General features: G+C 44.3%; 5 protein-coding genes across 5 annotated transcripts in view; all 5 read right to left on the bottom strand.

Annotated features, from left to right (window-relative positions):
- LOC126557740 (regulator of G-protein signaling 7-like) overlaps positions 1–12,528 on the bottom strand; it is a 279,291-nt gene extending 266,763 nt beyond the window's left edge. The window contains exon 1 of the mRNA XM_050213617.1: positions 12,524–12,528. The gene's annotated coding sequence lies outside the window, so the exon portion shown is untranslated. The remainder of the gene's footprint in view (positions 1–12,523) is intronic.
- Positions 1–23,837, bottom strand: part of LOC126556860 (metastasis-associated protein MTA1) — a 137,816-nt gene that overhangs the window by 51,963 nt on the left and 62,016 nt on the right. The window lies entirely within an intron of this gene.
- The window catches only part of LOC126558508 (uncharacterized), a 246,009-nt gene that overhangs the window by 181,070 nt on the left and 41,102 nt on the right, over positions 1–23,837 (bottom strand). The gene's annotated exons all lie outside the window — the stretch shown is intronic.
- LOC126558569 (annexin B10-like) overlaps positions 1–23,837 on the bottom strand; it is a 292,795-nt gene that overhangs the window by 256,057 nt on the left and 12,901 nt on the right. The window lies entirely within an intron of this gene.
- On the bottom strand, positions 970–22,468 carry LOC126567283 (mucin-19). Its single transcript, XM_050223513.1, has 3 exons — positions 21,620–22,468; positions 4,043–4,189; positions 970–3,956 (listed from the first exon to the last, which is right to left on the bottom strand). The coding sequence occupies exons 1-3, from the start codon at positions 22,458–22,460 to the stop codon at positions 970–972; spliced, it is 3,975 nt and encodes a 1,324-aa protein (XP_050079470.1). The 5' UTR covers positions 22,461–22,468.

The raw sequence follows: 23,837 nt of genomic DNA, 5'->3' as shown, positions 1-23,837 counted from the left end.
CTTCTGCTCCTCCTGCCCTGCTGTGCACAAGATATATGCCACCGATTTTGTCTTTTGCTTTTGGGTGGGTTTTATCCTCTTGTTTTGGTCTCACTTTTTAAGCACAACAAGCATCGCGTTGCTTCTGTTCGGTAGTGTTGCACGATCTACGGCAGCGAAATCGAATCAGATCACTCGGGTCTTTTGAATGTTGTTGTTTCGTTTGTTCGCCTTTGGCTGGATGTTTGTTGGTAGTCTGCTAATGTTTGGACAGATTCAGTGGGACGTCTGCAATAAACCACAAAAGACCAAGTTTAGTAAAATGTCGAGTATCATATAAACTTCATGAATTAATGGAAAATATTTTTTTTTACAAAATAAAAATTGGAAATGCAACACTACTTGAAAAAGCTACTCATTTTAGAGATTAGTAAACTAAACCGACCTGAGAAAAAAAGTTTTTTTTTCAGGATTTTTTGTAGATGGTATTGATTGATTCAGCACGATTTTTTCATTGTGCAATTTTTGCTACCAATTTCAAATTCTATTCCTTCCATTCGTGCTTCATGGTTGTAACGTTAATTTTCATGTTATAAAGCTAATTAAAAAAAAACTGAATCGCCAAATTTTAATCGCAAATATAAATTGTCTTGAAAGCTTTCATTAATCAGTTCTTTACAAAATTGATGCATTAGAAAAAAAAACACAAAAAAAATGTATAGTTATGATCTTGGTACCCAAATGGCTATCAATTGCAGTACTTTACATCAGGGTAATATTACGAAACAATAAAATAAGATTTGTAACGATTAAACAGTCGACACCAAAGCACATCCAAACCAAATATCATTTATGTGAGCTATCTACTACCTCCTTTACAAATTATCAGCAAACAAATGCACGCAATTCACTAACACAAGAACCAAAGAATTGAATGCACGAGAATCGTTCCAGAAAACAACATAAAACTAATTCTCAGTTGTTAGTAGTCTAGGTCTTACATGATGATCGCAGCCCTTGCAGGCACTCACCATTGCTGGGCTCATCTTTGGCTGTTGCCGACACGGACGAACGCGAGGAATGATCTGGATGATGTTGATAATCTACGGCATCGGACGGCCAGCTCGATCCACTCGGTGAGGAAAACGCACTGCCACCATTGTTGAGGATGACCCGCGAGGACGCCGAAAGCGCGGAAACGCTGTAGTTGAGTGCTGCTGCTGCTGCTGCCGGCGTACTTGTCGTGGCTAGGATGGAATGTTGTAATCGTTGCGATTCCGTTGCTTCCGCTAGTGATGCCGGTGGTGCCGAAGGTGGCGATGGTGGAGACCGATCAATCATACGTTGACGATCAGCTAACGGGAGGGTAGGCGGAGCCGAAGAGGATGGTGGCAGATGGTGGGGCGACTGTACCATGTGGGGAGCGTGCGCTGCTGGCAGTCCGGGGTAGTGCATCCAGAGCGGAGTGCGAAATGCCATCGTGGCCGCGTTGTACATGTGCTGGTAGTACGAAAGCGAAGCTGGATGAAACGGTACAGAACTGGCAGCAGCTGCAGCAGCGGCAGCTACAACGGAAGGGTTCATTGATGGCGAAGCCGAGGATGCTGCAGCCAACTGGGGTGGATAGAGCGGATAGAATGGATTCGCAACCGGATGATGTGCGGTTGGCGAAGCAATCATCGTATTCGGTCGGATTACTCCGGCCGGTGATGAAGGTGGCGCATTGCCGTAGTGGCTCATGGATGGACCGTCGACCGAATCAGACCCTTCAGGTTCTTTCTTTACCGACGAGCTGGAAGCGTTCGAGTTGGAACGTTCGCGGGATGGTGATGAAGAGGAAGGTGAATGACCACCGGCGAATGGCTGTCTTAGAGCGGCGGTCTTCTTTGGCACCGTTCGTATGGTGCCGCTAGGCGACACTCCAGTCGTTAACGATGCCATGGCAGACGTTGGCGTAGTAACGTGGCTCGCTGTGGCACTGCCGTTTGGTGATGCACGGGGCGGTGAGGACGTTCCGGCACTGCGTTGATGCTGTGGCGGCGGTGGAGAGGAATGGTGTGCGCCACGACCAAAATTCAACGGCGACGCACGAGAATAGTGTTGAGGCGATCCGTTGCTCGCCGGTGGAGAATGTCCCTGACTGCCGTTTCCACCCAGCTGATAGGCAGTTCGGTAAGTAAGCGCCGATCGCGCACCAGATCCTGAGTAGGGTGGCGTTGTCGCTGAGTCGTTCGTACTAGGCGAAGGGGAAAAACGAGACGAAGAGGGCGCAGAAGAGTAGCTGCTTGGGCTACCTCCATAAGGGTGCTGCCGGTAGCGTCCAAAACCACCACTATTAGAAACTGACCCCGGCGTATGATGGTGCACCGGGTGATGAGAATGTTGCTGATGAGTATGATGATGCTCGGGACTAGGACTTAGGTCGGGTGACCGGATCGTATTACCGTACGGATCTACACTACCACTTCCGCCAGATGTAGCCCCAGGAGAGGCGACAGTCCCATTGCCTCCACCGTAGCTAGGTGACCGTTTCTTGGTGCTGTATCCACCACCGTAGCGATTCGATCCCGGCTGACCCTGGTAATGAGCATGATGATGAGGGGAATCCGTCATTACAGGAGACTTGGAACCAACCGACAGTCCCTGATACTGATGGTGGTGTGGTGAGAGCGGATGTTGCGAATGGTGATAGTGATGATGACTAGCTGTTGATATGACCGATGCCACCGATGCGTCCGTCTTGCGTTGCACCGCGTCAAACGATGAGGTGGCGACCGAGGTCTCGGAGGAAGATAACTCGCCGCTGCTGCTGGTGCTGGTATTTGTGCTGTTGTGACCAAGAAGTGAGGTTATACTATAGCTGCTAAAAGGCTTCGACACCGGAGCCGGAACTGGTGGAGCAGTTTTTGACGCCGGCGAAAAACTGCTTCCCGCACCGTTTGTCGACTGTTTTCCGGTACTTCCACCGGCGGTACCATTGGCAATTGATCCGGAACCGTTTAGATGACCGTTTGCCTTACTGCTGCTACTGTGCGAAGAGGCAGATCCACCGTTTAAAGGACTGCCCGTACCATTCGTCGTCAATGTTGACAGAGGCGTGGCAGTCGTTGCCGTGACTATGACGGGCGTTCCCGCAGCAGAACCCGACTTCGGACGAGATCGTTTCGTGCTACTCGTGCCACTACTTCCAACATCGTCCAGCGAAACCTTCTCCAATTCTCGCAGAATTCTTTTGCGAGGAGAAACATGCTGCGAAGCGGTTGAACTGGTAAATACGGAACTGCGAAAGCTACTCCCACCATTGCTTCCACGTTCCGCTATCGTTCCCAAGCGAAATGGACCCACTGCTGCCGGAGACGTTAGAGAGTTGGAGATCTTCGTTTGCTGTTGCTCAATGAGCGTTTGGATGATTGAAATAAGATCCTTCCCTTCTGGACGTTTCCGGCGATGAGATGTTCGCAGGTGGGTCCCATTTGGTGGCAAATGATGACCATTGCTTTGCGGTCGATCGTCTTGCACCGGACCATTCTCATTTGTTCGCTCCTTAGGATTTTGAACGCTATTTCGCTCCTCATCGTCACTTGCTGGTGCTACCTCAGACGTGTCCATCGGTGTTGCAGTACCATTCGACATCTCAGAACTGCTTTCTGGGACGACTTCACCATTTCCATCCGTTTGTGGTTTGTTTTCCTTCTTCCTCTTTTCACTCTTACCATTTTCCACGATCTCTGGTTCAATTGATGAGTTCGGTGTAACCTTCGATGTGGCTTCCGGTGGAAGACTTGAGTCGTAAGGACGACGTCGTTTCCGGCGCCACCGTAACCGGGTATCCTCGGATGGTGGTTTAACTCGAGCTTTCAACGGCCGAAAATAGTACAGTGAAAGTTCCTTGGAAATGTTCGAACGAGGGTTCGATTGTTTCCAACAGTGATCACGCTGCCAGGGCGATGACTGGATGGAGCTGTTATCATCCGAAACTGAAAAGGACGAGCACGGTAACAATCAGTAACATTTGGTGTGTCAATCCAGTTCTTCACTTTACAACTTTACAAACTTTACTTACAGCTGAGAGAAGTGGAACTTTCGTGCTTGTGAAAGTTGGCACTGGTGGAGGAAACAGTCGGTGGCCAGTATGTTTTACGCGGTACCGAAATCCAGCTGGTCTTTTCGCCTTCCCGTGCACGGGCAAGTTCCAGGATGAATTTTCCATCTGAAAACAATAAACAAAGATAAATTAATGTTATTAGTACAGTGTTATCAAATGAAACTCAAGGGAAAATTGTGTGTCAAGTAAATAATACAAGATTTCTGCAATATAACCCAAATTTAGCAAACGATCAGGTGATATGAGCATGAATCAATGAGCGAGCATGCATTGATGCATTCTCAATATATATTAAATACACCATGATGTTTTGTTATTATTAGTTAATGCATCAAAGATTGACTAAGAATTAATATTCTTTCTGGTTTAAACATCTGCCAGTCTACGAGGGAACGTTTCGGATAGGCTTCTGACTCAGGTCCTGGCGTGTGAAGACGTCGTTTGCTATCGTCCTGGCCAAACGAACACTCCTAATCTAATCTTCAGAAATCACATTTCAACGTCATATTCATCTTGAAATAAAGATTATTGGAGCACAGTTGGTAGACCTTGGCATGTCATGACAGCCCTGTATAACGCTTTAAATAGTACATCTCTAGTAGAAGGTGACCCTTTTTCACTCATCTTGTCATGCCGTAACGCATATATTAACCTATCACATCGCACTGTAAAGACATTTTAACTGTTTCGATCGCGTACGTATACCCGTACCGTATCACACCTGATCTTAAAACCGAGCACCCCCAACCAACAATATATCACACGATCATACCGCAGCGAACCAAAACCAGCCGACCAGCAGCACACGTGTGATTATGGAATGTGTTTCGCTGCACGGTATAAGATGATGTGTCCCTCCACTTCTTTCTCGTCCTCATCAAAAACGTATGGAACCCCCGGAACGTGTCTCCAGTTTTGCCACTTTGTTGTTGTGTATCACCTTTCTCCATTGTTTTTCCGCCATGAAGCGCAAATGGTGTATTTTTTTTTAGATAGGCAAGAAAACGCGTCTTTGCCGTTTGAACCCCCGTATGCAAACGATTTTTTTTTACAGATTTCTCTTGCAGTAAGAACGAGAAAAAACAGATCCACCTAACCTAACAATCGTAACGATCAGCCCAGCACAACGGAACAATGCACTAAATGGCTGCTGTTCGGTCTTCGGACAGAAGAAACGTAGCCAATCTATTGCGATCGTAAATCTCGGGCAAAACTAGAGCTTCACTCTCGAGAAAGCGCGAATCACATAAACGAAACAAAAAAAAAAAAAACAATCCCACTACATAATCCACATAAAAAAAGAACCTTACGAAGAAATGACGTTACGAATCGAGGGCCGCATTTGTAGGGAACAATGTGTGTTGTAGCGTACAGTGCACGGTTTGTACGATTCGCGCAGATTGGTCGATTGTTTAGCTAATGGGGAGATATCATTATGGGGGAAAATCGTCGAAACTCACAGGGCAGGCGCCATGCCATTCGCTTTCGGTTGCGCACCAATGATCGTCTAGGGCCAACCGACAGGGTTCTGTCAGTCATCGTTCAAGAGTATCTAGTCGGAATCGTCACTAAGAAGATAATATGGACGATCCTAATAAAGCACAAAAATTAAATATTGCTTCGTTACATAGGTCGTTCAGCAAAATTACACGGTGTTAGAATATTACCCTACTTATAATCTTATCACAATACTTTCTTTCATTAACTAACGAAACCAAAAGCTAGCAAATCTGTATACTGGTAGTCAAACAAAAACAACTTTTATAAGACGTTTCAGTAGCATTCCACGAGGTTGGAGACAAAGCAATTATCCCTTGACTCGCCGAGTGCCGACCACCGCCTTGTGCCCGATAGCTTCTTGGCCGATTGTGGGAAAGACGGTGGCAATTCACAGATCGGATTCATTTAAATCCATTCCAGTCGATTAAGGAACATGGTTGCTATCTATGTCTCTTGCCACTAATGCGTTTTATTACGCCCAAAACGTAAAATTAGTGAAATCACATGAATGGAGAATGGAAAGAAAACATCCACGGTGAACACACAACCCGTGGGAGATATTCTTCCGGTAGCTGCCTCGCGGCATGAGCAGAATCATGTGCCATTGCGTTGATCAATCGTAGGTGTAGTAGTAAACAGGCACTGGCACTTGCCAGAGCTAACGTTTGAGACACCCGCGCGTTCAAGTTACGCCGCACGCCTCAGTCACTCAAGGGACGAGGCCATCGGAGATGATCAAATCATATAATAATCATCGCCATCGTAGTCATCATCAGCTCTGCCCACGCCTGAAAAACGGGCAGACCGAGCGACCATGCCTTAGCAACCGCGCCTGAGGCCTCCGTGTTCTGGGTCGAAAACGGATCGGAGAAGCGTTTGATTGGGTTAATGCAGTCAACGAATTTCTCTCGGTGAATAGGAATGTTGTTACAATTCTCCACTGTGCGGAGGCGTTTGTACCCTTTTTGCTTGAAGGCTCATTTAGCCATTCGAAATGTTTCAACTTTACGACGAATAATGGGGATCACTTAATGATTTCCTCTGAACATCAACTTATGGAATGTGTTTTTTTTTACCCGAACGTATACAAAGATCGAATAATATAAGGTCCTAGACTTTAATGTACTTTAATTTACTCATCAATGATTATCAGCGTTTTTTAAAATGTGTTTTTGTAAACATGACTCAGAAAAAATTTACAGTTTGCTCTAATTTTCTCTCTACGCAATTCTCTTACCTAATTAGTACTGACTAATACAACAAAGCGGAAATTGCATAAACTATATCTGTTTTTTCTAATTAAAACCAATGAACGCTCATTAAATATCAATAAAACTTAGCAAACGATGTAGAAATCATACGAACGTGCATATCATTAAACACTACAGCGGATCGATAAAAGGCCGTAATCAATTAGCAAAAGCGTGCCATAAGCGCAAGTGACTAGAGTATGTAAGTCAAAATGGGCACTCACTTATAGTAAAACTAGATTCGGTTACGTTCGCTGCTTGTCAACTGTGAAATGACGCTACCCGGAGGCAACGATCTGTAAACCACATTACGAGGATAGGATTCCCCGCTAGGGCTATTTATGCTTGCTGGGCTTGCTTCCTCCCTATCAAAGTAGGCACAAGAGGATACGCGGCTTAACTGCACTGCGCACCACACAGCTGTAGCCAGCATCTGCTTGTACGCCGTCATCAATATCATCATCGTCACCGTCGTCATCATTATCAACAATCGTCATCTCACCCTGCACGATCGAGCATCTCTTGCGTATGGGCTGACAGTAGCAGAAGAGTGACACAGAGCGAGAAAGCCCATGCGAGAAGAAAGCACCGCATGCGATCGTGCGATGGAACAAGAGGAAAGCATATCCAGTGCATTCGCTAAAAGCCGCCAGCCTACGCCACAAGCACAGATCGTTTTCCCTTCCCAATATTCCCTTTGCAAGATAGAAGAGAGGGGTAGGTACGACGCGGAGGTGCCAAGATGACTTTCGAGCATTCGTCTACTGTGGCTGCTGCTGGATATGTTGGAACGATTCCGCTTTCTCTCTTCTCTCCGCATTCCGCACTCCGCACTCTCGTACATTCACACCCATCTTCCAACGTTTTCGTCTTCTTCACACACACATCACACACACACACACGCGCGCATCGACGCGGTGGCTCGTGCCTAAACGCCTTTAGCTGCGCGCACGTGCCCTCTTTTGCGGTTGCGAGAAGAGCAACAACGGCGCGATCAGAGCTGTTCTGCAGCAGGCGCACATTATACATTCACAAACTAGCGCACGGGTGCGACTTTACTACAATCCCCTGAGTACACATACGCACATACACTCTGGCGTGTGACGCCGTTGCCATAGCAGTTGTGCCCTGCTTCTCTACCACGAACTACAGCTTGCTCTTCTCGTTCACTTGCATTGCTGGATCGGTGTCGGTGAATGGAATCTTCAGTGCGGTGCGGTAGCGCATTAGATTTAATCCAGCTGTTCACCAAGAGCAATACAGTGCTCTGCACAACTTTTGCATTTGCATTATTTTGCTTTATAATGATGATACATCAAAATTATAAAAATTGCAAACTCTTCCGTAGCAAACGACAAGAGATTTTTTATCATTTTGAAAATAAAAGTAAGACCAACCATTTTAAATATTTTGACCATTATTTAACCATTTCACCCTTCTGTATTTTGATAAGTACATGAAATTCACCTTGTTATGTTATAGGTAACAGACGTGTACCACAATTGAATCGTACTTTCTGCAATCCATCTTGAATTTGTCTACCAACATCGTGCTTCGGTGCCACTTGCCAGATGGAAATGCCATTGCTCGACCTCCAGTCACCTCTATCCATTAACCCTCTCGAGCTTTTGTTTTCGTTTAGATAATGTCTAGCGACAGCATAAATTGCAATCATATGACAGCAGACTGCATGTTGAAGGAATTCTTCCTAAATTTCAAACAGATGCCCACACACACTCATACATACATACAGCTAGAGATAGATCTCATCACACTTGCCACAAGCAAGAGGGCTTCAGACAGAAGTAAAGTGACACATAGGGCTAGACGAGTGTAAGTCCCATTCCGGAGCAACCGATAGTGAAATGACGCTAGGAGCAAGACAATAAAGCAGGCACGCGTCCCTTGTAAAACTGGTGCTGGCTTAACGGCGACGACGGTGGCAGCGGCAGGGTAATGAAAACATCAACAATAATTTTACTTTTCCCCGTCACCTCCCTCCTCTCCTGCTACACATCTCTCTCACTCTCTCTCTCTCGTCCACCTTACTGTTTCATCTCTTTCGCCCAAGGGTGGAAAATCTGTTCCGCTTTCTCTCTATTACGACTTAAGTATTAGCGTCAAAATGCGCTACGTTTGCAGGAGGCGCGTTGTTCTCTGCCACAACAGACACGCTCCATGAAAACCAGCATAGTGCGCCCTTACCGGTCTAGTGCCTTTTACGAACACAACCCCTTTGAAAACAGCATAACCATCCGTTTGTTACCCATACACACACGTACGCAGCCACAAACACGTACATTTCATTCTCATTTTATGTGTACACAGCTCTCCACCCGTGGTCTTCTGGCTGCTTTAACAAACCAAGGTAACCTCTAGCCCAAACACCATACGTGCGCGCGTGTCACAATCATTACGACACACACCCACACACGCTTCCTCACCCATCTCATCACACCCGATCCTCGTTCTTGCTTTTCCGGCCAGGCGCATTCGCTGCATAGACAGTGCTGCTATCTCATTCTGCTATTTTACTCCATTTTGTTTCCTTTCTTTTAGCCATCCATTACTATCACCCAGTCGACTCTGATCATGCTAGACCACGACCTGCCTTTTTAGTGGTATCGTTAATACACAGTTTGGGTGCAGTTGCTAGAGTGAGTGAACATCAGAACTTCATTTTGCATATATTTTAATCAAGAATTCACATCAGAAAATCCGAGAAGCAACTAATTAGGATAATAAACAATTTGATATTAGCACTAACACCAAAAAAAGGATCCCAGGAGGCAGAAAGTATTTGCATAGGAAATGCAACTCAATACCTTTATTCCATCACCATGTACAATATAAGAAGTTTCTTTTATTTTGAATCATCGTGTGATCCTTTTCTCACCCTTCCTAACTGCATTCGGCTCATTCTATTCCGTCTCGCTTTCGCCCCAATTTCCCAACGCATTTCCCACCAGCTATAAGCCCATCACCACCGAACCGTTAAACTCTACGAAAAAAAAGGTTCTTTCATTTATGCACAAGCACACACACACAAGTACCAAAATCCTCGTATCCATCAAATATCAGCGCGCGCCTACTATGGGAAATGCGTAGGGAGTGTTCCCTTCGTTACCGGATGGAGGGAGGAAAAGAAAAAAAAAAACGAAGCAAAACCGAAACCGACGCGTCACCCGTTTTATTTCATTTCCCTCTTATTCTAAAACAGCCATAGGACGTGGGGGCCCCGTTTCAGAACATTTTCCCCCGGCATTTCCGGTACCGGCGTCTGGTTTCTAGTTATACATTTCGTGTGTCCTTTTCTTGCAACCACTGTTTTTTTTTTTTGGCATGGTATGATGTCTCTTGCCTTCTCTCTCACCGATTCCATATACACATACACACGCAAAAAACATTGAACGAATCCATGTTCTTTTCTGCGAGGGGTTATTTTCAACATCCTTCACTAAGTGCTCTCTCTTTCTTTCTCTCACACAGTTACGAGGTATGCACGCACTCCTCATCCAACGCTACCTCCTCTATCTCTGTCCAACGCTTTTCACTATGGCACACGACAAAAGCAAGGCGACAGATGGCGAGCACCTTTTTGTTTCCTTTTTTTTCTTCTACCATTCTGCCAAAATCTAGTACGGTGGGTTTTTTGTTGGTGCGTGTCCCTCCCTTACATGCTTGTTTGTGTACGCATAACCGATACTAACCAAGTTCAAACGAAAAATGTTCCCATTTCCACGGCACAAGTTTTAAATTATAAATTAAAAAATCTAGCAGCATCCCTGTATGATGGCCAATACAGAAATATTAAGCATGCTTGTTATTGTAACTATAATTTCCATTTCCAATCATTCCATAACCATCATTCGAACTTCATTTCGAAGAAATCGGCACATAATGATTGTTTACTGCGGAGAACGTGCTCTGTGGCTCATCTGTCCGTCCATGAAGCGTAAAAAACACGCAACCAACATTTGATGCGTCTGTTCAATCACGAATCTGTTGAGGCAGTCCTCTCTCTATGCTACACTTAAACTCACCAAAGATGTCGATTCACTATGCATCTTGCTTCTTTCTTCCCTTGCGTCTTGACGTATTTGCTTTCTAAATCTCAGACTCGATTTCAACCAAACAAAATAAACAAACAACGATTCACCGACAGCCAGGAGCCATTAATGCAATATGATCAATCAATCGAGTACTTCACCACTTTGAGGAAATGCACCGAATGTCCACAGACCTATGGTCCACATATGGTTTTTAAATCTTGTTGTAGATGTATTAAATTAATTGCCAACTTGGGCAAAGAGTCCTTGTTGAATAAAATCCGGACAAACCCTCGAGAAACCCTAAGGACCCAGACTTGTTCTGAGGAAAAAACAGTACTTAGGTTACCTGGTCGACTTTTGCTTGGGGAACTTGGTTTTACTTGCTAGCTATTGCTGATTTAATATCAACATGGATACACAGTTGCATATATGTATAGTCTTAAGCAAGTCTCGTTGTAGTAGGTCATGATTACTTTTATCCAGAACAGACATGTTACTAAGATCTGCTTTAATGACTATGGCTATGCGGGAACGCTGTCCATCTTGCAAGCAAATGAGAAAATTAGCAATTAAATTATGAATGCATAACTAAACGATGAACACCATTACCATTGCATCCACAGTGCAATAATGTTGCCATGCAGTTCAAGAAGAGGTTTATTATTTATTTGGAACCCCCTCTCGCTCCCTCTGGAAAAAGCGTTGGTGATGCAGACTAATACCAAGGAAAAGGTTTAAGGTTGTAGATTAGCGTTTCCAAAATGTACGTAAGAAAATCTTATAGTAGTGCTAGTTCATGACTCTCTACTATTTTGCAATACAACGCAATTTAATTACCTTTATCAAGTGCATGCCATTTTCACAATACGACACGCCATAGTATCAGAACTACAGCTTTACTGCATCGTCATCCAAATATAAAAATAAGTTGGACAGCTTTTCTCCTACGGTGAGCTTCTTTTGGTGCTAGAAATGAAACACAGCAGAGGCCGATTTTCTTACGAATGGTAAGAAAATCTTACGAGGAACTCACATGTTCCGTCGTCCCACAAACACAGCGTTAAGTGTGTACCACAGAAATGAGGGAGCAAACGAGAGCAAAAAAAAAAAGGAAAAAAGGTAACACAACACGCAATCATCGCAAAGACGAAGGGTCGGACAATTTTCTCCAAGTTGGCGCGCGCACACGCCATCGACAAACAAAAGTGTGTTCTACGAACCGAAACATTTTGCGCTCGTGCCCCAATCATCGTGGTTGATTTTTGTTGTGTCTTCTGTTTCTCTACTGCTGCTGCTGGTGCTGCTGCCGCTGCTGCTGTTGATGGTGATGTTGATTGTGTTGTTTCTGTTCCCAGTCCCCTTTTTTCCCCCACGAACCCGATCCTTTCCTTCCCTTTTTGCCCCAAAAACCAACGGTTTGCTTCCCTTAACTATCTCTCTGCCCACCTTTTCACCCGATCCTCCCACATTCCCTTCTTTCTAGTCCTCTGCTGAGCAGGTCCAACCGAGCTAGGTGTATTGCCTTGGCTCTAAGCCAATTTTAAAGGAACCCAACCAAAGCTCACTGTACAACCTCACTGCCTTTTTTTTTCATAATTCGTTCCTCATTGGAGCGCTTTCCGGGCAACAACCATGACGGCTGTTGTTGTGGGTTACACCTTCCTGCTTTGTTCTCCCCATTCCTGCCAACCTCCCTACACCGTGGCCGTGTTGTCGCCCTTCACATTTTAAAGCACTTCTTTCGCATCACCTTTATTGCTTTAACACACACCTGTTGGTCCCAAACCGACACAGAGAGATGGTCAAACTCACTCTACTACGAGATTAGCGCAATCGCCCTCCTAGTGGCTCTGCTTGGCCCAAGGAAGCAGAAATGTATATAATACAAAAACCCTAAATGTGTTCAGTAAATTTCACTTCACACAACACTCACGTTAATTTTTTTTTAAATAAAAATAAACAAATAAATTAAAAACATTTTAAAGTTAAAACTAGAAAACGCCAAAAGCTGCAGACTTTTGTAAGGCAAAATTAAATAAGATTCGAGCAAAATCGTTTGTTTTAGTTCTATTCGAGGTTCTTCAAAAATAAAACGCTTCAGAAGAATTTAAGGCTGAACAGTTTACTTGATTTACTTTAACTTTTTTCATACTTTCACAGACATAGTATATGCAGCAATATGTCCATTGTTAATTGCTAGCAAGCAAAATAAAGAATTATGCTTACAAACAACCCTAATGTGTGAACCCATAGCTTAAATCTTACCCCCACTGCACTGTGCACCCCATTTGGAGCTTACAGATTGGCCGATTTTTATCACTTTATCTTACATTTTCGTTGCCTTATTTTGCAATTGAATCCAGCAAAGACCAACGCAACAAAACCATGGCAGCAGCTGACGATAGTTTGTCATGCAGCCTCTACCTACATCGTGGTCGTTGGTCGTTGGAGCCCTTTTCCTCGCAGATGTGTTGTGGTTTGGTACATGTTCCATACCAAACGCAAGTGACTGAAAAATCGGGCGCATAAATGCCTTATTCGGAAAGGTGTGCGTTTTGTTTCTTCCCGCATCCCGGTAGCAAAGAGGATCGCAAGAGATGGAGAGGTGTAAGGAGTTCCGAGCTCCGTGCCATGCTATGGCCCAAGATGTCATTGATTCGAACCACTGCATGGACTACCCTCGAAAGCAAGCCAACATAACACACGCATGGAGTAAATAGAGACAACGGGAGAAGCTTACCCACCGACGGAGAGAAAAGTAGTAGCTTTGCGCGATCGTCGACGGCTTTTCCTGCCCTCTGCCCGTTTCAGCTTGCTCGATCTGTGGTGGCTTTGGCACGAGCCACACACAAATGCCGCGTTGCGGCTCTTGTGTTTGCACTCGCAAGATATCTCGGGATCCGGGTGTGCGCGCGAGTCTTTCTCTCTCTCTGTGTGTCATGGCAGCGCGTGCCACACATTTTCCTTCCCATTCGCCCCAGACGTCTTTTTCTGTTATTCATCATTTCCGAAAGGCGAAAAACAGGGGGATGAAAAAACAACAAAACGTGGAGAAACGCGACAAGTAAGTCGAGTGGACGGGCAAATAAATTAAGAAAAAAAAACTCACACACACACACACACACACACACACACACATACAGACACACAGCACACAGAGATCCCCAAGAGAGACGCCATTGGAGTAAGTGTGTGGTAAAGGAATGAGCAGCACACGATCACTGCACACAAATAGCTGAAAGGAGTAAGAAAGATCGAACGATCGAATGCGATGAAGGGGTGGTGCGTGAGGTTCGATGGGAGTTGTGGAGTGGAATGTGGCACGAGCCCAATTTCATTCCTTTCCCTTCCCAATTGCCTGCTTGCTGCTGTTTTCACCTTCCTTCGCCCATTTCTAATCTTTTCCGCCCTGTTCCTACTCCAAACAACCCCCCTCCCACCACTCCTTTTTTCAAGCAATCTTCATCTTAATCTTGCGCCTGTCATCAGTTGAATATCCATCTCAAACCCCTTGCCCTCTCTCCGTCATTCGATCCTCGCTCGATCTTTCTCGCTCTCACTCTTCTCCCGCCGAAGCATTACTTCCCCCAAACAGCATAGCGCGTCCGTCCTCCTCGAAGTAACCAACTTTTATGTTTCGTTTTTTTTTCTTCTGCTGTCGTACTGTTCACTGAAGCCTACTTTAGAAGGCTCCCCATATTTCTTTTCTTTCGAACACGCTCGCACCCGTCCCCCCGTCACTCTATTCTCTTCTCTTTCTGTGTTCATCTTTTTCTCCTTTCTTGCTTTTCCTCTCTCTCTCTCTCTCTCTCTCTCTCTCTCTCTCTCTCTCGCGATCCTCGCAAAATAAGAAGCACCAAAGTAACGCGTTTATCTACCACCAGCTCCCAAAGGCTGTAGGATCGCTCCACCAGTGCCGAGGGAATGCTGGAGTAGTTATGCTTAACTAAAATACTAGGCAGAGGGTTATTTTGTGTGGTGCACCCATTTTTTTTAGATTCGTTTTTTTTTGTTTTTTTTTTGTTAAAACCACTTGCTTCCCTAGATCTGCTTATTGCCTTGACGTCGTGGTCGTAGTCGTGGTACCCTTTTACTAACCTGTGTGCCTTCTTTTCTTCCATTCGAAAACGCCCGAGGCGGATGTGTTTGCATCTTTGCTTGGGGGGTTTTTCCTTCATTTTTCAACGCTTTTCCTTTCTCTCTTTCTTCCCCCATTCCGCAATGTTACCGCGCGTCAAAAGTGTACTACACTTGACGACATTAGGGGCGAGAAAGGACGATAGGCAGCAACAAACAAAACCAAGACAGATTGTGGACATTAGTGATTGGACGCGCACGCGTGCGCCCGATCGCGCGCTTGTGGCAAAGTTTTGTGCGCTACTACCACACCTTTCTTCATATTAGTTCTTCGCCCCCCCGCACGTTGAACTTAAGAGTTAAGAGAAAAAAATTTCTTTACACAATCAATCGAAACCTGCGCCCACATGGTAGAGAGCACCCCCCAGAGCAAGATTAACCGCCATCAGAGCTGCCCATTCCTTCATCTGGTCTGAAGTAACAGAAGCAACAGGAGAAAACAGGCATTACTATCACAACACGACAGCAATATTTCACACTAATGTATCTGTTTCCCTTGCGTTTCCTTTTTTGCCGTTAATTATTGCAAGCTTTTGAGACACTATTGTTAAGCCAATAAATAACAGTACAACGAGCGATGTTTATTGCCGTTGCAAATAAAGTTGAAGAATGAAAGTCAGTTTTAAAGGGCTACCCCATTACTAATTAACTATCTTCCAAAACCCCATTTCAAACGATCTACATATTGAATTGCAACGGTCACGAAGATACTGGATGCGATGAGAACTGTCGTATAAAATCACCAGACGAAACTATGCAGAACTGAACAGAACAAATAACACAAAAACACTCGGAATGAGATGCTTTTGAAATTTAAAAAAACGTAAAAGCCTGTGGTTGACGTTCAACCTCATCTGTCAAATCCCATACATTTCCCTTGCAACTAGTGGCATGCCACCGAGCAATGACACCAGCCTCAGGTGTCATTTTGGTGTATGGTAACAAAAATATAAAGAAAGCGTCAGTACTGACCTTCCTCAATCGACGTATATTTACTTTGTAATGTTAAAATAATTCAAAAAGAACACTTTTTTCAGTAAACGAATATTTTTCCAACGTAAAACAAAGTTTCTAAACGATGCTGTTAGAGAGAAAAGTTCAAAGAAGCGAGAAGTTGCAGTTGTTTTGACCAGCACAATGGTTCTTATTCACAAAACATTCGCTGTGATCCGTCAATTTGACAGCTGATAGCTGCAATAAACATGTAACAAACATCCTGAACTGTCAACTGCAGTAAGTGTCTCGTTTTCTATTTCGAAAAATTGAAATTTGCAGATCTTTTGATTGATGATTGCTCTATACGACACATGTTTTGTCCAATACTGACATACCACAAATAGTATAGCATAGTGTCACTCACATCTATCAACCTTTTGACCCCGTGGTATAAAAATCGTACGAATGTAAACCGCTTTATTTTGCCTCGCTTTTCTCTCGCGTGCCGCTGTTTCCACCGTTCAATAAATGGCACCATAAAAATGGTGCATAAAACACGAAGCCACCAATTGGCGCTAATTATGTTGTTAAATTAAATTACCATAATGGCTGCTAAATATTGCTGCCGATGCCGATTGTCAAAACAACGATTGCAGAAGAGGGCACACGTTTTAACGATTAGACGCACTTTCGCGCCAACGGCTCACGACGACGACGTTTAATTGCATAATTAGGAATGAAGACGATGTGTTTACAAGTCGATTTTCGTTTTCCTCTTTTTGGCGAAGCTTTTCTTTCCGAAGCCAATCGAATACTTTCACATTTTTTGTCACCGCGTGAGTAAGATTGAAGACCGATGTGTCGACGACATCGGTTTTCCAACCAATATGCATGGTGCACAAAGCATTTCTACCATTCACAGAACCAACAGACTTGCTGCAATGCTCACGGTGAAGCCATACAGGAAAATTGATTGCATAAACCTGGTTCAATTATAATTTAATTCCAATCCCATGGAAAGCACATTGCACTCGACAGGAAAGAAATCAACTTTTGTAAAACCATTCATGTCGCATAATGACACCGTATACGCAAGCTACCTACCGGAAAACTTCAATTCTATTGTCTTCGTCACAGCACACAACATCGCCTAAATTGGGTGTGTGTGTGTGTGTGTGTATGTGAGTTTCTGTGTTTTACGTTATAGTTTTCGGTAACCATCACTTTCCTGTACTGTCTTAAGAAGTCCTCCCGGGAAATAGTGAGACAAAAGTACAAATCAAAGCACCAGTACATCGTCCAGCAGAGCTAGCTAGACAGTAGTTGGGTACAAAAAGAAGAAAAAAAAAAACAACCAACAATAGAAAAGGGGAAACACATTCGTATGCTTGACCGTGGCGGCACGTTTTAATTCTCTCACGCATACTAATATTCTCCCATGGTATATTGTTCTTGCTCGTGAGCCAGGAAACCCTTTTTGCGCCAAACCTTATGTGCCATTGTTTCACGCCCTTGTTGCTCCTCCGATGATGTTACTCTACCGTCACTTCCGTTACGCTTCGCAACTTCCAACGCAACGAAGATACCCGCGTAGCGTCATACACGAGGCACACACTCCGAATGATGGCCACCGGCCACCAAATAAACGGATTCTGCCCGTACGGTGATAGAAGTGAGTGGCTCTCTCATTGGTGGGCATTCAAATCGTGACTATTAGAGGGAATGGAAAATGCAGCATTGTTCGTGGTTTATGAAAATGTTGAGCCACTACAAGAATTGTAGGAAAAATGTCTTCAGTTACCTGTTAGAGGTAAGAAAGATACAAGGATTTTTTTATACAGCACTTGTTTTTCAGATTATTTAACAAGAATATTAACATTTTAGGCAAGGACAGCCATTAAGAGAATAACAGCATTCGTAAATTTCAAAAACCTCTTCTTCTTGAATAAACGGACCTGCTCTATGTCCGTACCTTTCACCTAAGGGCTTGTCCTCACGAGATTAGTTTATCGCTCGCCGTGTGGAGATCGACGTCACTACTTCACAAACCTTTTAACTGTTCAAGCATCTGTTTCAGACCATAAGACTAAGGACCTTATGTCGCTGCCGCTGTTTTGGTTCTATTTCAATTTTTACCCCGTTTATAAATTAAACTTAACTGAACGGGAGAGGCAAACATCGCGATAGCGAAATAAATTCATTCCAGAGTGCTGTAAATTACGACCCAGCTGAGCAAAATAAGCGCAAAATGTCCGGGGTCCACCTACGCGAACACACTAAGTGATCCAAATCGCTAAGGCGGCGGTTCGCCGTCGGAGACATCGAAAACGTCTCCTCTGCTGAAGCGAGAGAGACTGGTGGTGGGTGCGCGTAGTGAAATGTAACATTTAGACGAGATGTTCTAGTTTAATACAAAAATTATTCAATTTCTATGTATATTTTACAGTGTTATAAAAACTTCTGAAAGTACTATTTAACAACTGACAAGTATTAATTTTTTTTTTTTGGCTTATCTAGACTTGACATGTCGGCATGTCCTCTGCATAAAAAAGATAGACTAATCTCTTCCCCATACTTATCAATCCAAAAAGTGCGACGTATATTGAATAAAACCGCGAAGTAAACCGAGAGCTCTATCTCTTGCTGGACTAGAATGGATGAGCAATGTAACTGCTCGTCTTCATGAACAACGATTGTTGCTTGAAATTAATGCTACTCGTCTTCGTTTAAATGAGCCCTCCAACATTCCAGTGTCCCCGTCCTTCATGTAGCGCGGTAGTGTGTATGTGTTGTTGATGCAAACAAATACGACGATTTTAACGATTCATATAAAATCACAGAGTGCGTGCGTTTCACATTGCTTACGACGACATCGGAGTGGACTTTAAGTTTGTCTTAACCGAAAAAAAAACACACACACACACAATTTGCAGATAATAAACTAATTCCAAACACAAAGAATCTTTGTTTTACTGACTGCCAAGACAAGCAAACCGACAAAACAGTAAGAAAAACATCGAATCCTTGCACCTTTTTCCCTTTTTCATTGAAGTCTAAAGCCCCGTAGATAAGGGTACAAACAGAACGCCGGGACCGCGTAAGACATCGGGATGTACACCACACACTGGTAACGAAATCACACACCAAACGTCGTCAGCCTGGCTGCTCTTATCGCCTACGAACCAGCCTCCACCAGTGAAAACAACCAGATCGTGGTCTTGACGACTTTGTACATTCCATGGGAGGTACACACACGACTAGGTTAACCTTATCGAAAGGTGGCCCGGAGGTGTGGTCGTACGTAATCGTGACGCACAAAAGTCGAACATCGAACGGCGATTGGCGAATGGCGAATAGGCTAAGGAGATAGTGTCAAATTAAAATCAAACACCCCACAGAATGGAAAGGCCAACGTAAGCTAGCAACAAAGGAGCGATCACCTCCCAATACCCAGTGTTTAAAATACACGCAATTTTAGAAAACGTCAACACATTTAAAGTTCACTAATGATTTCGCTAATTAAAAATATCGCAAAGTAATCAATCATTTGCAACTTTTTGATGAAACGCTCTCATTGAAAAAGGCCTACAAAAACTGATCTTTCTATTCTTCCTGATACAAGTGAGATACGATTGGACACACCGTGTCGTTACATGTTGTTGCAATATACACACCGTTCCGTACAAATTTGACCCTTGATAAGCAGAGTGACTAATTTCGTTCGGGGAATAGAAATCCCCAACACAGAAGGAATTATTGGGGCTTTAAATGACGTGCCACTTTTACAGCCAAACCATAAATATCTGCACATCAAATGAAATCCCCATCATGTAGTAAGGTGGCTCTCGCCTAGAGAGCACCCAAAAAACTCGAGAAGGAAGTGGAAATCGGAGCACAATTCATTAGGCAACGGAAGGGCAAACACGCGTCGGGCCGGCGTGATAACGGTGGAAGGACGCATATAAAGGAAATCTATTTTTAGACCTTCGAAAAACTCACAAATCAACTGTGATAAGCGGTGAGACTATAGTGAAGAAGGCACGATGCGATAACTCGATCGCCAATCAATGATTTTACATTTTTTTGTACGCCCCTATGCCCCCATCCCCTTTCCCAATGCTATAGTGACGCCCGTTTAGAGGACGTAGCGCAATCTCTGATGGACCCCGTAGTCGTTATCTTAACCGATCGTCGTACTTTGGCTTTATAATGCCTGTCGTATAATGATTTGGTAAATTTGCAAAAGATTAACACGCCTTCGGAAGGTGGGTCCATAGTAAGTGTGGTTCCGTTTGTGAAGTATGGGTCGGACAAAAATGTGAAATACGTTTTGCGGTATTTTATCGATGATTTAACGACTATCACCAACTATCAACAATCTAGTTTTACATAAATTTCACTTAAAATTCGATCAGCACACAGTTACACCCGATAATCAACTCTATATTGTATGCTCTACCGGCCAACAGGCCAATCTCCTTAAAGGTTCTCCCGTAGTAATGGCTGGCTATCCAAGTAAGTAGTATTAGTATAACTTCTTCTTCTTCTTGGCTTTAACGACCTCTAAGGTCATGCCGGCCATCGAAATGGCTTTCTAGACTGCCGATACCACGTTGTTGGATAGTCAGACCTCACTACGGGGGGACGGTCCAGATGGGATTTGAACCCCGGTCCTGCCGTTTGAAGACCGGCGCCGCTGTCGCTAGCTCCACCGGACCGCCCCATTAGTATAACTAGTAAACCATTTTATGGCTGGGATGATCTACCAGATCGTTAAACCAAGCTTAGAAAAGGGACAAAGACATCTGAGGCAAACTATAAGAAAAAGTCGATTAGATGATTACTGCATCGACGATGTTCAAAACATGACCCATAATAGGACAATGGTCTACTGACCAGTAACAATATAGATGTTGAGATACGCAAAATATTATTGATGCGCCCACCACTAGTGGAAACAGGTCCAAACACCTGTCGCGACGAAAGAAGCTAAACATTTTTAAGTTCTATTCTGCAATACACCTTCAGAACGTTGACCAACGTCCAAAAGCAACGAATCCTACAACTAGCCGTAGTATCCATTATAATGGCAATCTCTCAGAGTTTTACAATGGCTGCACTTTTGTGGAGCAATTAATACTCGACAAGTTTTAGTGGGCTGCTCAGAGAACAAGTAGCGGATTTAACGGTACGCGGAGTTAGTGGCCACAGGAGGCATCAAGCTGGTAAGTGGCTGGCCATTGATTTCCGAGAGTAATTGCATCAAGGAATTCACTAATAAATCCACTGAATCGCAATCCCACTCAGAAAAATTCACAACATTCATCCTTTAACATACTTCCCTAAGGCCCGTTCATCGCTATAGTCGTATATATGATTGAAGAAACACAGGATTTCCTGTTCAACTTATATGACACTATCCTGGCTTTGGAAACAAAATCATCCGGGACAAAAGATACTTCCTTGGTTGAAAATTGTAAGGTATAAACATCGATGAATGTATGGCTAAGTAACCTTGCCTGTCACTATCACTGTAAACCTTACAAGAGACACATTTGATAGATTATGTTATAGTAATATAATAAACCAGTTTCTAGTGGCAATTGCTTGGAATGAAAGATTCCTCGACTTGGCGTTGCACACTACACTATGTTTCTTACCTTTGAAAAATTGTAATCTGCCACCAGACGCAGTGCCCGTCCCAACTGCGGTGGCGGCCGTCGTACCGGAGGGAAAACTGTTCGTTGTGCCATTCAACATAGTTCGTCCTGTTCCAGCAAATTTGGCGGATGGTTTTGCCGCTGACGCGCTACTACCACCATTCGACGCAGCATTATTCCGTTCATTCGATGCTGCTGCGGCAGCGATCGATTTCAGGGCTCGTTCCTTCGGATGTACCACACTGGCAAAGTTGGACGCGGGTGCTAACGATTCAGTCAATTGTTCTGACTTTGGCGGTAGTTTCGCCGGCCCATCAGACGACGTTGGAGAAAGGGAGGCCGCATTGGAAGAGCTGGCGGTGGAAAGTGGTGAACCGTCGGGAGTTGTGCTCCGTTTTAATGTAGCTGAAGGTGACCGGACGTCACCATCCGCAGTATTACCGTACCGTCCCGTACCTCCCTCTCCTACAGGTGCACCGCTTGTTTCTTTCGACGTCAAGCTCGGTTCAGGAATTGGCTTCAAACCATGCCCATGCTCATCGGTGCACGGCGAGGAGTCTTTTGGGCGTCCCGCGGATGTAGGCGATGTGGAGTACTTTGCGCCTTCCTTAACTACTGCCGCTGTTGATCGTGGGGGAGTCTTCTCATCGGGGCAGCTAAAATTGGCTACCTCCTCCGACATGTCGGCGTTGCATTTTGTCAGTATTTGGCTGATAATTTCTTTGTGCTGCTGTTGCTGAAGTTCGATCGACTCGGGACTGCTCGCACGATGTGCTGTCACGTAGCTGCTGGCGGTGGGTTGTAGGTCCTGAGATGCCGGCGCTGGGTTGATAACGTACATTGCGTCACTCGCGGTTCGATCGACCGGAGAGACGGCACAACACGTTTGCTCGTTGCACTATTTGCGTCCCCCTCTCTAGAGTGTTAAATCGGTACGTGGTTGATTGTAAAGATGCCGGTTGAGCCAAACGGTAGATTGCAATTTAGCTGCACGAATAACGGTGGGCAGGCGGAGGAACTTGCTGCTACTGCTGCTGTTGCTATTACTGGCGTAGTATTTCGCCTTCATTTCTGTCCAACTTAAATTTCGAATGCAATGACGGCCAGCGCACAACACAAGTTAAGCATTCTGCTGGAAACGCAGCAATGGTTGCGGAACCTTTTCGACAGGTTAGTAACAATCGCGATCCTAGCAGCGTTGGCTCTTGCCTTTTCCATGTAGTCTCGGATTTCTCTCTCACTCTTTCGCACTCGCTTTTTCTTTCATAAGCAGCAGTTCGACAAGCTTCCACGACGTAACCGTATTCGGAGATAAGGATGTGTCACATTTGATACAAGGCAATATATCTTAGGTTTTGGATATCCAACATACTTCCTTCCCTTCTGTCGATCTTTTTCTTTAGGCCATGTTGCACAACGGTATTAGGCACTCACGTGAAATCCTCGTCAGACTCCGGCCAAATTTGACCCACAACTAAATTCCGAAGTTCATTGCCAATATGTTGCTGGATTGTCATTTGGCAATGACATTCATTATGCTTAAAATGCTTCCTTACGAGTCAGGACGAGAACAGAGCGATACAGATCGGTGAAAGTGAATGAGGTGGGTGTCGTGTGAAATATTTCAATTTCCTGATCACCCCTTTTCTATCGTACATCGGTTGCCAGGAAACGTTGGAATGTGTATGTGTGTTTGTAAGATTGCGCGTCTGTCTTCTACCGCACTATTCGTTCAACACGCAAACGCAACACATTATCCTAGTGCTTTTTTGTACTGTTGTGATGATACGTTGATGACAACGAACATTGCGAAACGATTGCAGCTAATATGCATTCCCCTCATGTAAATCGGCAGCGCAGGGGATACGGCGAATGCGTGGAAGGATGTATATTCAACCTCAAGATGAGCATTCGGGACCCGGATTGTGTAACGGTACAATATCAAAGGGTGGTTGCTGCCGGTCTACAAATCCGACGATGCATGCATTAGAAAGAGTTTCGTGCAGATGATGATGTTCCCTAAAGAAAAGAAAAACAGTAAAAAGACAAACATGAATATCCTGTGTAAAAACGTGATTCAAAACATTTGTTTTGTAAACGTGTTTTCTTATAACGTCCCGTATTCGATTCTATCTCCTTATATTTTTGCGTATTAGTAAAACATGGCTATTATACAAGGTTTGCGGTCATATAATTGCCAAGTTTACTATGCTATGCT

This window comes from Anopheles maculipalpis, chromosome 2RL (assembly GCF_943734695.1).
Source record: "Anopheles maculipalpis chromosome 2RL, idAnoMacuDA_375_x, whole genome shotgun sequence".
NCBI lineage: Eukaryota > Metazoa > Arthropoda > Insecta > Diptera > Culicidae > Anopheles > Anopheles maculipalpis.
This window is presented reverse-complemented; position numbering and strand designations above follow the sequence as displayed.